Here is a 15,640-nt window from a genome sequence, read left to right as displayed (position 1 = left end):
TAAGTGTTATTCTAGGATTACTGCTACCTAGATGCAAAAAGACTTTGTATTTTCCAGTGCTGATTAGTGTCATTAACAACCCTGCCCATCTTTGTGTCATCAAAATTGAAATATATTACATGATATTTATTAGAAAAGAATAGCGAAAGCTTAAAAAGCGGTACTCACCTTGAAATTAATCTGTGATGGTTTACTTAGGTAGCGTGGTTAATGTTTAAGTTGAATTGTTAAATTGAAAAATTAAAAGGGAGGGAAGTAGGTAAAAGTTGACTGAGTTAAATAGGTGCAAGGAAATAGAAGTGTACACATCCAATCCTTGGTTGTCATCGAAGTATTTCGATGACAACCAAGGATTGGATGTGTACACTTCTATTTCCTTGCGCCTCTTTAACTCAGTCAACTTTTATTCGATGAGGGGAGGTTGATGCTGCTAAGAAGATGATCCAAATTGTAAGAGTCCCTAAATAGAACCACTGAGGACTTATACCACATCTTAAATGGTTGTTCTATTGGAGCCAATTGCTGTTATTTAAACCAGGATGCTTTGGATTTGTTTAAACTACCTGGCATTTTTGTTTCTGTTTCCACTGACTGAAAATAATGGTACCAATTACGATAACGGCTTGTAAATTCTAAATTATTTTGAAATTCATATTTAATTCCTATGATAATGTTCTTTTGAATTTGCAACTTTATGTTAATATGCTTTATAATTTGTCATATATATGTTAAAGTTATATGCCACTATTTCTCTGAATTTATAATTTCTGCACTAATGTACTTATAATCCCTATGTAACTTGTATTCTGATGTAGTTTGCACTGTATTTGCTGTTCATTTGAATTCGCAAATAAATAAATATAGTTCACAAAGAGTAGTATCCTTTTATAACTACTATTTCCTACCACCTAACTATCCCTTTATCCATAATAAAAACTTGTCCCTAACATCACACTACCCCAACTTCTACAATAATTGTTCGGGTAGAATTGTTTCAAAATTCTTTACTGAAATAAATTCTTTACTAAATTAACATAATATAGGATATGAAGGGCAATATTTCACATGCACGTAACATCACAATACATGTATTCAGTATTCACTCAGAATACTATTCTGAGTGAATTTGAAATAATTTATTGAACAGCAATAATATTCATTTTTTGATGTACAGGTTGAATAATAATAAGTTAAATAAACATCAGTAAAAACTGAAATAGAAAAAAAGTAATTAAAGGGAGGGGAGATTACCACACATTTATGCTGAAGTGGTACAACCTTCAATAGTGGATTTTGTGGTTTTTTAGACTAGAAGGGAAAACCTACAAAGGACAGCTTGGTGGCAGTGGCTGCAAAGGAAGAAGACTGTTACTGGTCCATGTTAGACATCTGTGGGAGTTGTATACTCTCAACAATTACTATTTCCTGGAGTCAGACTGATCCATACCTCAAGGGCAGTATTATGCATGATGACTGAGGATTGAATGGATGTTCACAGTTGTTCAGTTGGCTGGCTGTTAGCTGTCTGGAAAGTCTGTCTTGAATTCTTTGGGATCTCCTGGTGCTGGAAGGAACAATTCTGGATATGGGAGAAGATGGGGAAGACCTGTGTTGGTGAAGGGAGGGGATCTGAGGTTGGGAAGAGGAAAATCCAAGAGGGAGAACTGCAAAGCTGCCAATTTTTCTGTTGATGCTGGCACCTGGGCTTTATTGGATGGACTAGGCTTCTACAAATTCTCTCCAGCAACAATTGTGAGATCTAGAGAATCTTAGGACTCTTAAGGTTAAATTTATCTTGTAGATCATGTGAAACATTGCTTACGCTGCAAATAACTCCAGCATGTTCAGCTATGCAGCTGTACAGCCTGGGGAATGATTGCCAGATGTAGCATTTACCACATTGGTACATGCTACATCTGACAATAAATGGAAAATTGTGATATATATCTACAGCAGAACATAAAAGTATATTTTATAGGCAATTGCAAGTTTCGTTGATACTGAGAGCAGCAGGTCCCCCAACAGGTTTATTTTATTTATTTATTTATTTATTTTTTTTTTTTTGCTGGTGCAGCATAAGCCATAGGCTTTCTTGCACCATGCGGCCGTTACTAATACTAATACTACCAAATGGACTGTCAGTGAAGTAAACACTACATTGAGTAATCATACTGCAGCCTGGGCATTCACATGGCTGAACACAATGGGATGACTTGGCATTTCACAGCACCTGAAAGATACATTTAACCTCCAGGTCTCACACAAGCATTACTGGAGACAGTTCATAGAAACCTGATCCATCCAACCCCAGGTACTGACATCAAGAGAAACATTGGCAGGTTCACCTTCCCTCCCTCCCTCCCTCTTGTATAACCCTCTTCCCCAACCTCAGATGCTACCCCCCACCTGGTATCCTTCCCCATCTCCTCCCACATCCAGAGTCACTTCAGCCAGCACTAGGAGGTCCCAAAGAACTCAAGACAGACTTTCCAAACAGCTTTTTCTATTTCAGGTTTCAGTAATATTTACTTTTCAGCCTGTAAATAAGCAGCAATCGCTGTTCAACAAATTATTTCTAATTCATGCAGAGTATTGCTCCACCTTTTATACTTAGTAAATGATGTCAAAATTATTATTTACGTACAATTCTTCTGTTAAAACTGTATAGTAGCTAATTAAATTAGTTGAACATAAAAGTATACATTATTAATAATATTATAGAACATTCAGTGAAATACACACCATTCTTTGTTCATAATAGCAAATTTCGATGAATGGCATTGATTTAATTGTATCTCATATTGTGACTCACTTCACAACCAATTACCATGCATTGCTACCTTGAATAAGTAATGCTTCTCTAATGGAAAAGACTATTGTTACTTATTCTAAGTGGATATCACCACCCAGACAGCACTGTTTCAAGGCTTGACCTAAATTTCCATTTCACAATGTATTATGGCTCGTGCATTTATTTACTAAGTAAATATTACTATGTATACCCTTTGGCATCTATCATATTGCAGAGTTAATCTTCATAACTAGGTTGGCATGATTACAACACCAGGGTACCTGCCTGCCTGCCCGCCCGCCCACCGACGATAGGCCAACAAGCCTTGCAACGGTGCCATCTGGGTGGTGGTATCCACTGAGAATAAGTAACAATAGATAGTTTTTCCATTGGAGAAGCATTACTTATTTGAGGTAGTGCAATATATGGTAACTCGTTGTGAAGGGAGTCACAATGTAAGATACAATTAAATTGATGCCATTCATTGCAATTAGCTATTATGAACAAAGAATGGCGTGTATTTCACCAAATGTTCTATAGTCAATTCTGAATTCATAATGTATTATGCCTCGTGCATTTATTTACTTAGTAATTATTATTAATAATAATTTTTTTGGTCGCTATCTTGTAAATTAGAGTGACTAAACTCTTAACATGGATATCACATTTTTGGCACATTTCTAAGAAAGAAAGAAAAATATTCATTTTTTTTATATTTATCAATGTTGCAAAACAGCAAGAGGGAGTGACAATTTTTTGAACATCTATTTTTCTTTTGCTCAATTTAGTCAAATATAATCCATTTCATCAACAACATGCTTATAATGAAGAATCATAAGATCCATATAAAGTTGAAATTATTGCTCTTTACATGTTTTTCTCATTTTGATCAATATTATTCATCTCTTATGTTACATGCATTATTTACCTAGTCTAACTACCTACCTATTTAGCATGATCATAAATATTGCAACAATATTTGAGTAATTATATAAGAATGGAGGAAAGGTAGGGGCAGACATTTTTCTTGATATACCACATTTTGTTGATTATCTAACCAGCAACACAATATCCAAACATCAATCAAAATGAGCTCTTGATGCTTTTATACAAGCCATGAATGAGTAGTAGGACAGTTTTCAATGGCAGCATACATAATATTCACAGGAAAGTTGGTCAGTGCTTACTTCAGTGACCACTTAAAACTCTCAATAACAGGAGCTTCTTCTGCATCAGGATATGCATTATCTCTGCCTACAGCTTTTTACCTAACAGGTTCAAATCCAGACTACCACAATAGAATTTAATAAACAAATGTTTGCAAGCCACTGCTGAATGCTTTCTGCTTTATTAGCAGAATCATGCTGGATTGCCTAGTGCTATCCATCAATGTTTCTATAGACAGGAAATGCTTCAATGCATAAGCAGATTTTTATTTTAGAACTGCATACTTCAACTACACCTTGTGAGTCTTCAATGGTGATCACCAATAATCCAATGTCTTAAAATTATCTTTAAGTGTCATACTGACTTTAAAATGCAGAGCAATGACAATGGTATACTGTTCTTTGTTGTGCTACTCCACCGGTTCACAGTTCAAAGTCTCCATGACAGTATAGTGGTTTCATCATTTATCCCTTACCTGGAGAATTCTGGGTTTGATTCTCAACAGAAGCAGAAGGAATTTCTAAAGGCCTCTTCAGTTGGGGCTACAGTTAGCCAATCTCAGACAGAGGAGTAGAATGCGAGTTATTCTGGGTTTTTCAGCCCAAAAAACATGAAAATCAGCCCATGAACAGATATAATGCACAATGATGCTATTTTACCTAAATAGATGATGTACCTAAAAACCACTATCAACAGTTCAAAGCACAAAATTCAACCAGCTATTTCCACACACTCACAGTCCTATAGGCTACAACACTGTCACATTACAGATTGCCATTTCTGGTAAGTATTTGCTTGTGTAATAGTATTTATGTCATGCAAAGCTAAATATATTTAATTTTCACTTTTGCCTTCCCAATATCTCACAACCTGCTCTTGTAGTTAATTTAAAAAATTCAATTGGTCCACCTCCTCCTCTGCCATCTACAATGACAGAGGCTCAAGTTTTCTAATATTTAATCTGCAGTCTTTTCTTTTTTCTCTCTGTTACATTATGGCTGACACCTCAAAATTATATACTTATATGCAGATGTTTCATATTCAATTAGTCAAATTTAAATATGCACAAAAATTTATGCAAGCCAACTCTAGACAATCAACAATTAGAGAAAACATTCATATTAAATTAAAATCCTTGATTATATAAATGCACAACTCAGCTTTTATTTTTTGAAAATCAGTCTGAGTTCAAATTTTAATGTCTCTAATAATGTTAACAATATTTCTAATAACAATTAACAGAAGTTTTGCACACAAAAAAAATATATAAAAAAAAACATTTTTTATAAAATAATGTCCAAAAATAGATAATAAAAAAAACTTAACATAGAATATTTCATCTAATGAAACTTTTACAAACTTGGATCACCTAAAATTTATGAAGCATAGAAAAACTGAGTTTTTAATGAATTAAGACTAATATCTGTGTTAGTGGTCAACAGAGCAAGTATTTTTCATACAGATTAAAAATATATTAAACATTTCTTACTCTCATTCCATCTGGCATCTTCCCTGGCACCAGTGAACCTGCATACTGAGGATTACCAGCAGCAAATCCCATTAACTGTGCTTGTGTGGAAATGGGGTATTGTGCCTGCACTCCCCCACTCACGCCACCAACTCCTCCTCCTCCTCCTCCTCCTCCTCCTCCCATATAATTACTAATAAGACTTCTTCTGAAAAAGATGAAAATATAAAACAGAATTTAATATACTATAATATAACAGCTACAAAATTATTTATGCTCAAGTAATAAATACTTGTTTAGGATTACAGAAAACAATTAATGCCCTGTATTTTCACATAAGTACATTTTACACAAATGTGTAAAATGTACTTACACAAATGTGTAAAATGTACTCAATTTGAGAAGTTTGTAAAATTCTCAAATAGAGTACAAATTTCACGTGGTTTTAGGCATGTTTGATTTATTTCATCCTTAAAAATGAAAGGTCAGTACCCACATGGGCACTGTAAAGAAATGTAGCTGAGAGACCGTTACATTAGAAGGGAAGAAAAGAGAAAAATATGGTAATTGGCGAGAATAGATTGTTGAAGTAATTAAAATGGTTATAATTATAATAAGCACTATTACATACATAAGAAGAGAATAGATAATAAGGAAATTATATTTGGGGTTCCACTGTATATTGTTTCTAACAAATTCCAATTCACTCAATATAGTAATGATCTTGCAATATATGCACTTGTTATAACTCAGTTTCAGTTTCTTTTACTTGATTACTACATACATAATATATAAAAATATATTAAAATGATTTGGCACACTTTAATCTCCCTTTAAGCTGGGTCTCAAGACTTGTCCTCAGATCCACCTTAAGGGAGAGATTGAATAAATTAAGTGTTCAATTAAATTTGCATGCTTTATTGGGTTCATTTTCTGATCATGGGGATCATTCTGTTCCCAATAAAGGCAAAGATTGAATACTCTGCACTAATGCTTGCTTGGACTTAGAGAAAAATACCATTATCTACAGCTCTGCCGAAGCTGCTAATAATTTTAAAATTATATAGCATCACCTGAACAGGATTCCTGTTCAGGCGATGCTAGATCAAAATTGAAGATCACAATAGATTTTACTTCCATACACCACTTGGCTGTTCATCTGATTCATTCATGGGCTGATGACAAGCTTTGAAACTGTTGTCCTGGTGGCATCTCATTTTTAAATGTACAGCAGATTTACATGTTCAGGTGATGCTATACAATCTAAAAGGGCATTAGCAGCAACTTAGTCAGAACTGTGGCATTTGTCTCTAAGTTGAACATAAATAAAATTCAAAACTCAGCCAAGTACACTGGTTCAGACTTCAGTGAAAGCAGAATGAGCCCCCATGGTTGAAAATTGAATGTAGTAAAGTGCACAAATTTAACCAATTTCATCTTCTGCATTGAAATAACATTTGTAATCTTTCAGTATTAAAGAAATTAAGATAAATTTATTTTATCTTAAATTTTTTCAAAAATTGGGATGTTAAAAATGCTAATAAATTAGAATTTCCATATGTAAATTATGGTAAGCCCAAAAAATACATAACATTGTTTTTGGCTATGATATTATACACTTCAGTATTACTAGTCAGGAGAGAACAAAAAAATAAATTAAAAAAAAAAAAAAAAAAGAGGTAAAAGCATAAAGTACACAAAAACACCTGATATGCCTTTGATTTCTAAACTTGCAATACCATAATACTATTTTCTCACTGTAAGTAGTCTTTTACATTTATAATGATTGGAGGCCAATACCTATAGTTTCTCAGGGACATTATTAACAAATAAAACTTCTATGAGCTCCGACTTTGCTGTTCTCAAAGCTGCAAATTAACAAAGGAGACCAGACAGAATAACAGAAATGTTTTTAAAGACTTCAGGGTAAGCTAATTAATAATCTTGCTGGCATTGCAAGGTCATGACTGGAGATCCAAAAAGAGGTGTGGTGAAAGGGGGAGATTCTGTCAAAGCCTTAACACTTTAAGAGAATTGATACATTTTTTTCACCTATGAAAGTGATGAAATAATGAAAAGTCAATCAAATAGGAAGTGTGGAAAACAAAATCCACAATGGCAAAACTTCAAAATCAATTTTACAAATCTATGTCGATTGATTCTTAACTATGATGACCCCATTTCTAGTCTTCTTAGCCCAACTTATCCCTTTAACTGAATCTTTACTATCAACAGGATCAAAAAATGTCATCATGTAGTACAAATTTTAAATATTCTTATATCACATACAAATGAAAATTAGGTGGTTAGCCATTAAAACTTAAAACCTTTGCAAAAGCAGAAGATTGGTGTAATGGATGCATCTCAAATTTGGCCCATCACTAGATGAGTGGAAGCCAGAAGTAACTAGCTTCTTTTCTCTCAAAACTGAGGTCTTACTTGCTGAATTTTTTTAACCAAACAATCCAGAACTCATGCTTAATACTACTTATTCACTGCTTTATCTGCTGGAGCATATTCCTTATGAATGGCCCACTTACTACTGAAGAAAATGATCAACATCACCTTTGGTTTTTGAAAACCAAAATTTTCAAAATCTCAGCCATCTCAAAATCTTGTAAACCAGCAAAACACATGCAAAAGACAGTGCATCATTATGATGCACCTGTTTTACTAATTCATAGTGTATTAGGGAAGAATATTATACTTTGACCAACTTGAAACAAAATTTAATGTTCCATTAAAAATGTTGCAAATCTGTAATTTACTCCACTTACTAGTTATACAGAGTATGAGAGCTTGAAATTTTGCTGCGTGCCAATGTGTTTTAGCATTAGCATTAGTAGAGGCATATGATGCAAGAAAGCAAGCTTATTCAGCATCAGCCAAAAAAAAAAAAAAAAAAAAACACACACACCACTCCCATTTCATCCCTCCGTTCGTTCGAAATACCTGTCCAGTTGAGCTTTAAATTTGTTTAGGCTATCAACTTCAACAACAAGTGATGGAAGTCTGTTCCACCAACCAACCACCCGCTGGCCAAAGGCAAATTTCCGCACATCTATCCGACATCCGTCCTTCCTCAATTTGAATTTATGCCCTCTGAGGTGATTATTCTGAGCAAGATGAAGAATCCCATTGGCATTGAGCATGCTCAAACCATTCAAAGCCTTATACAACTCTATCAGATCACCTCGCCGGTGGCTAGTCTCCAGACTCTGTAATTTGCAAAACTTAAGCCTTTCTTCATAAGAGCAACCCTTTGTTCCATTCACTAATCTTGTTGCCCTTCTCTGTACCCGTTCCAGCAGCTCTACATCCTTCTTGAAATGAGGCCTCCAGACCTGTATACAGTACTCAAGATGTGGCCTAACCATTGCCTTATACAAGGGAATAATCACCTCCTTATCCCTGCTAGAAAAATTCCTGTATATCATTGACAAGACACCATGAGCTACTCTTGCAGTTCGTCTGCACTGCTCAGAGAACTTCATATCTGCCTGCACAATTACCCCCAGGTCCTTTTCATTCTCCACCACTGTCAGTGTAGTACCGCAGAGTTGATACGTTGCTCTGGGGTTACTGTTTCCCATATGTAGTACTTTGCATTTGTCAATGTTAAACTTCATTTGCCACCTCTCAGCCCATCTGTTCAACCTTTCCAGATCCTGTTGCAGCAGCATAGCGTCAGTAGTGTCCTTAACAACCCTGCCAACCTTTGTATCATCTGCAAATTTGGACATTAAACTTGATATCCCATCATCAATATCATTCATAAACACCGAAAACAACAATGGACCCAACACTGAACCCTGAGGAACTCCACTAATAACATTAGTCCACGTTGAGCAGTGTCCATTGATTACCACTCTGTCTTCTGCCACTCAACCATCCCCTTATCCATAGCAGCAATTTGCCTCCAATGCCACACTGCTCCAATTTGTGCAGCAGTCTTCCATGTGCAACAGTATCAAAAGCCTTTCTAAGATCCAAATATATAATATCAAAGTTATTCCCTGCATCCAGTTCTTTTGTGACTACATCATAGTATCCAATCAAATTGGTCAGGCAAGACCTGCCCTTAACAAAACCATGCTGCGTCTGAGCTATAACTGAATTCTTGTCTAGATGATCCTGCAGTGCTTCTTTAACCAGTGCCTCCATTAATTTACCTGGAACAGAAGTTTAACTAACAGGTCTACTTGTGTCAGCCTTTGATCCTCCTTTGTGAATTGGGGTTACATTTGCACATCTCCAGTCTATGGGTACCTCCCCTGAGTCCAAAGAAGCTCTCATAATTATGGCTAGGGGTTTGCTTACTTATTTTGCTGCCTCCTTTAATATAACTGGATAGATCCCATCCACCCCAGGTGCCTTTTTTATGTTTATCCTCAACAATCTCTCCTCCACTTTCCTCTCAGTTATTACAAAATCATCCAGCTCACTGCCAATGTTTACTTTACCTACATCATTCTCCTTCCTGAATAACTCCTCATGCGTGAATGTAGATGCAAAATACTCGTTTAGATTGTTAGCCACCTGAGCAGGGTCCTCAACTGTTGAACCATCAATATCCAGTGGACCAATCTGATTCATCCCTTTCCTTCTTGAGTTTAAATATGTAAAGAACTCTTTTCTGTTTTTCTTTGCATCCTTTGCCAAGGATTTTTCGTAGTCTGCCTTTGCCTGCCTAATCTCCTTTGTGACTTGGTTACAGACCAACTTATATCTATCATAGGCTTCCATGTCACCCATTAATTTGTATGTATCCCATGCATTTTTCTTCTCTGCCACATGTCTCATTAGTTCATCTGACAACCATTTAGGCCTAAACCTTGAACAATATTTCTTAGTTGGTATGTAAAGCCTGGTAGCCTCCAAAATTAGTTCCTTGAATGCTTCCCATTTTGAGTTTGCTGTTGGTAACATCATCAGTTGGTCCCACTGTATAGAATTTAAATACTGTCTCAGACCATCATAGTCGCCTTTACGAAAACAATAACCCTTCCCTTTACCTCTGATGGTAGTTACCTCCTTGAGTAAATCCCACTTCAACACACTGTGATCACTGCCACCTAGTGGTTCATTTATCTGCAGATTCTTAATACATGAAGAATCACTACTGATAATTAGATCAAGAGTATTGCTCCCTCTTGTTGCCTCACGAACATGCTGATGTAGAAAACAATCATCCAATAAATCCACAAAAGCCTTGCTAGTGTGCGAGTGACCAACCCACAAATTCCAGTCAATATCTGGGAAATTAAAATCCCCCATTATAAGACTCTCTGATTTACTGGCCCACTCTATTTCCCTGTACAATATCTTATTATACTCATCAGAGTCATTAGGCCTATAGCACACTCCTACTCTCAATTTTGATTTCCCTATGCTTATGTCACACCAAACTGACTCGACACTGCCCTGTCCATCGATGTCGACTGGCTTCACTTCTTTGGACTTTATGTGTTTCTTAACTAATAGCATAACCCCTCCTCCCCTCCTGTCCTGTGTATCCTTTCTATACACATTGTATTCCCCAAACACAATTGTGTTGCCAAACACAATGGTACAGCTTTAACATGTAAATGACCAAGAGGGAAGATTTTCTTTACCATGCTTGCCAAGCATGCCAGAAATCAGGATATAATGTCTGAACTTCCAGATGAATACTCGAGAGCTTTTCTGACTGAAAAAGCATTAGAGTCACCACTGTCCGAAACAGCAAAATTTCAAGCTCTTCTACAAGTGCAGTATTGTAGCATTATTAATGTTTTCTTATTTCATGATCAGTCTTTTATAATATTCTACCAACTCTTCACCATATGCATTTATCAGAATTGGCAGACAAATTCTTATATAGTGAAAAATCAAGGTTAAATCAAAGTTTTACTGTATATTATACAGTTGCTAAATATACCAGATGCACAATGTCTCACTCCCTGGGTAGTAAATGCCTTCAGCTTAGCATCCTCACGTTCTCAAGCACAGTTGTAGGTGTTGTTAAATAATTAAGACACTACAGTTTCATTAAGTGATATGGATTACTGAATGCCTTATTCCTATAAGAGGCAGAATTTCTATACATCTATTTTGAGGGCATTAAATAAACCCACCGTGTTACCTGGAAAAAATCTAAGTCAGTAAGAATCAAATGTACACCAGTGCACATGTTTCTAAATTTCCTGCAGCAGCTATTAGCCTGCTAAAAAGTTGCGCAAAATTATATATTATGGGTCATGCTTAGTTGCTTCTAAAGTTTTGTTTAGAAGCAACTAAGTAGCAACTTTTGTTTTGTGTTTGTCCATTATTCTATTAAGCCATCTGAACAATCTAAGCTTTCAGTACTCCATCATAAAAAAGATAATAACCACAAAGGACATTATGATTAAGGTTTTTACAATATGTACTACTTAATGAGGTCAGCATCTGTGTACCTATCTCCTCTTGTCTTACAGATCACAGCAGAGTACAGGTTTTGCTTTTGTTGAGGCAAAGCAAGTTGAAGATGAGACCCTCAATCCCAGGTCCTGATGGGTGGTTACATTAGTTACTGCAGCTCTTCTACTATAATCAGGGATGTTATTAATAATAGTAATATCAAAAACTTTAAGTCATCTGCATATTTGATAAAGTTTGAATGTTATACAAGGAAAGGTTAAAAGGACTGCAATGAAGAGAATGCAAACATGTGGCACTCTCCATCTGACATTTAATACTCAGCTTGCATATCATAATGAACTACTTGCAAGAGAGACTGAGTTAACCAACTTGAAATGCCAAACCCAACTATAATGGATCAACTGATTGTAGACTTGGTTAATTTGGGTGCACCTTTGTAGTACAGTTTGGTAATAAAGTTGTGTTTCAGAATATGATGCAAACTAATGAAGTTTAAGACTACAGATAGTTCTCAAATTTCCGAGTTAATTCATTCCCAGGTATGCGCTTGTAAAGCAGGAATTTATTTCCGATAGACATAATGTTAAAAATAGGGGTTATGTTATCAACAATGAAATTAGTTAGCTAATTAGTTTGTTTAAACAATGATTGATTTATCCAAAGAAATGAAAACGTAGCCTGTAAAATCAAGCAAATTATAATAATAGAGAAATTATTTATAACTTACGAATGTTATAAAGAATGTTTATTCTTCTTCATCATCATCGTCGACTAAATGCACACTCGTTGATCACTCATTATTGGCTCGGCACTCGGTTTGTTGCACAAGGAGTCGTCTTGTTCAGAAATGCTTCAAGAGGCGTTTATTTCCAAGATAATCTTCCCTTTTCTTTATAAATTTCACGATTGCATGCATAATTTTTTAATGCAATGCACAAATTGCAACTGACATGATTTGTTCGAAGTAACAAGCTTACAAAACTTAAAAAAAAAAAGGAATGAAGAGAAGATTCTGAAAATCTGTTTTTTTACACGATTGAAGATTTCAGTAAAGCGCAAACACATTTCACCATAATAATGTAAAAACACACACAATTCCAGCTATCGGTATTTTCGCAAATGCAATAACATCGAGTTTACTACCTATTTATAATTGCTTGCAGTAACAGAAAAGCCCAATAAACCAGAAAGTGAAAATTGTTTTCGTTTTATGGTTGTGACTTCCAGAAATGTGCTTTAGAAAAATATCACAAAGCCATTCAAAACTGGTTCTTATAACATATGATAATGATGAAAGTGTAGTGTGTTTAATGATTTGAATTGGTAACTAATACGATTTACACAATACAAAAAAGACCTTTTGGGGAGTTATATAGCGAAAATTTGAACTTCCAAAGTCGTGGATGAATTACCAAAAAACAATGTGTTATTGGGTTCAACATTACAATATTTTCGCGATATGATGGTAATGGATTAATATCATAAAGTGGGGTAAACTGTATTGTATAGCTACATGCATGGTTTGAAATGTGGTATTTATGAATGTTTAACATTCATTTTTTGCAATTAATATTTTCGATTTTGTTGATACTTGATAAAAAAAAAACAAAAAAACTCGTAAACGCGGGAACTCAAAGTGAGAACTATTTGTACAACATCCTCTCTGACCTTTGACAACTTTATGGCTTGAAGACAGTCTTGTGATAGGAACACTTTACACCAAACTCACAAGGGCAAAATTTCTCAATTTCTTATCTTATGCATGAGTTTTGCACCTATGCCAGACATTCACGTGTCATATGAATTTTTGCTTGTTTACAGTTCATTTATAACAGCAGAAACTGAAAATATGAGCTAGGAACAGTATTGTACTTCAAAAACAAATTACTTCAATGGTCAGGATAAAAGAGCAGAAAAATGATTCATACAATTTTTTTTTTATTTTATTTGATATTGTATTCATATAAAAAAAAAAAAAAGCAGAGTGAGCTGTCTCATTAGCAGTGAGAAATTTGTTTTATTGTTAAAAGTATTTTAACTGACGGCAGATATCAACAAACCAAGGCAGTTATGTCACAGTGTCCTGTACAGACAAAAAAAGCCAGTTCTATGTGCCATCTGCTGTTTCCAAGGTCCAATGAATTGAGCATTACTATATTTGTTTTTGCTTGGTAGCACCATTATGATACTCTGATAGTCATATCATGAGGACTTCTATTAGCAAGCTATCAGTAAGGTGATTGTGACTGCTGTGTGATGATTAATTGGTGCTTAATTAATAATTAAGCACTATGTAACTAATTATAACAAGGAATGAAATTGCTCAAATAACAAAGGTGCTCAATCATCTCTCTCTCTCTCTCTGATGAAAACATCATCTCTAACAAACAATTTTATAAAATGATATGTACCATATTTCCCTATGTATAAGATGCACTTTCGAAAAATTTGGGGTCTAAAAACTGGGTGCATCTCATACAGTGGTTATAGATTTTTTTTTTACTTGCATTTCCCGCTTTTTCGCACTTGTTGTCTTTGCGCTCATTGTTTCGCACTTGTTACCGGTACATTAGGTTACGTTTTGCCATGTTCTGCCCAGAAATGACTCAGAAAAGATTTTCGTACAGTGTTGAATTCAAGTTAAAAGTGATCCAGTTTGCAAAAGTGAATGGAAATTGTGCTCCTGAACGTAAGTTTGGTCCTCCCCCAACTGAGAAAACAATCCGAGACTGGCTACGGGAAAAAGAAACACTACTGAAAACGCCACGGCAGAAGAAGGCCATTAGAGGCAAGTCAACAATGTAGCCTGATTTAGAGTGGGAATTGAAGATATGGATTGAGGAGCAAAGGGAAATTGGAATTCCTGTGTCCACTAAGATGGTTCAGCATGAGGCAAGAAGAATTGCTGATGAAAAAGAAGTTACTGATTTCAAAGGAGGACACAATTGGTGCTTCAGGTTCATGAAACGGAATGGACTAAGCATGTGTACGCACACCAGACTTGCCCAAAAGATGCCTGAAAGCTATGAGCAGAAGGTCCTTGAATTTCATCATTTAGTCATTCAATGTCAGAAGACATATCAGTTTGAGTTGGGACAGATTGCAAATATGGACAAAGTCCCCCCTTCAATTTGATGTCCCAAGTAACAGAACTGTTGATTAGAAGGGGGTGAAAACTGTGTGAAGACAAGTGGACATGAAAAGAGCCATTATACAGTTGTTCTAGCTTGTTGTGCCGACGGAACCAAGCTGCCTCCTATGCTGATTTTCAAACGCAAAACAATGCCAAAAGAAGACATTCTTCGAGGAGTGATTGTCCACTTTCATGACAAGGGTTGGATGGATCAGGATGGGATGAAGATCTGGTTTGAGAAAGTTTGGAGCAGGAGACCGGGTGGCCTCTTACGCAAACCTGCCTTATTGGTGCTTGATCAGTTCAGGGCACACATAACAAAAAATACAAAGAAGATTGCTGCAGAGCAAAAAACAAAACTTGCCATCACATCTGGAGGCTTGACATCCCAGCTCCAACCACTTGATGTCAGCAGTAACAAACCCTTCAAAGCTGCCATGAAAGATGAATGGAACCAATGGATGAAGTCTTCTGGGGGCCATTTGACACCAGCAGTAAGAGTGAAGAAACCAACTACAGGAGAAGTTTGTACCTGGGTGAAAATATCCTGGGATAATATCAAGATTGAGATCGTTGTCAAGTCATTTAAGAAGTGTGGCATTTCAAATGCCATAGATGGAACTGAGGGCGAGGCAATATATGAAGACAGTAATTCGTCATCAGACACAGATGAGGACAA

At 35.7% G+C, this 15,640-nt stretch overlaps 1 protein-coding gene across 1 annotated transcript in view; it reads right to left on the bottom strand.

Annotated features, from left to right (window-relative positions):
• LOC150083890 (WD repeat-containing protein 47-like) overlaps positions 1–15,640 on the bottom strand; it is a 131,138-nt gene that overhangs the window by 99,711 nt on the left and 15,787 nt on the right. Inside the window, exon 3 of the mRNA XM_090375535.1 lies at positions 5,448–5,634. Within this exon, the coding sequence (XP_090231661.1) occupies positions 5,448–5,634 (187 nt within the window). The remainder of the gene's footprint in view (positions 1–5,447; positions 5,635–15,640) is intronic.

Source organism: Mastigoproctus giganteus, chromosome 6 (genome assembly GCF_048544385.1).
Source record: "Mastigoproctus giganteus isolate SK-2022 chromosome 6, ASM4854438v1, whole genome shotgun sequence".
Taxonomy (NCBI): Eukaryota; Metazoa; Arthropoda; class Arachnida; order Uropygi; family Thelyphonidae; genus Mastigoproctus; species Mastigoproctus giganteus.
This window is presented reverse-complemented; position numbering and strand designations above follow the sequence as displayed.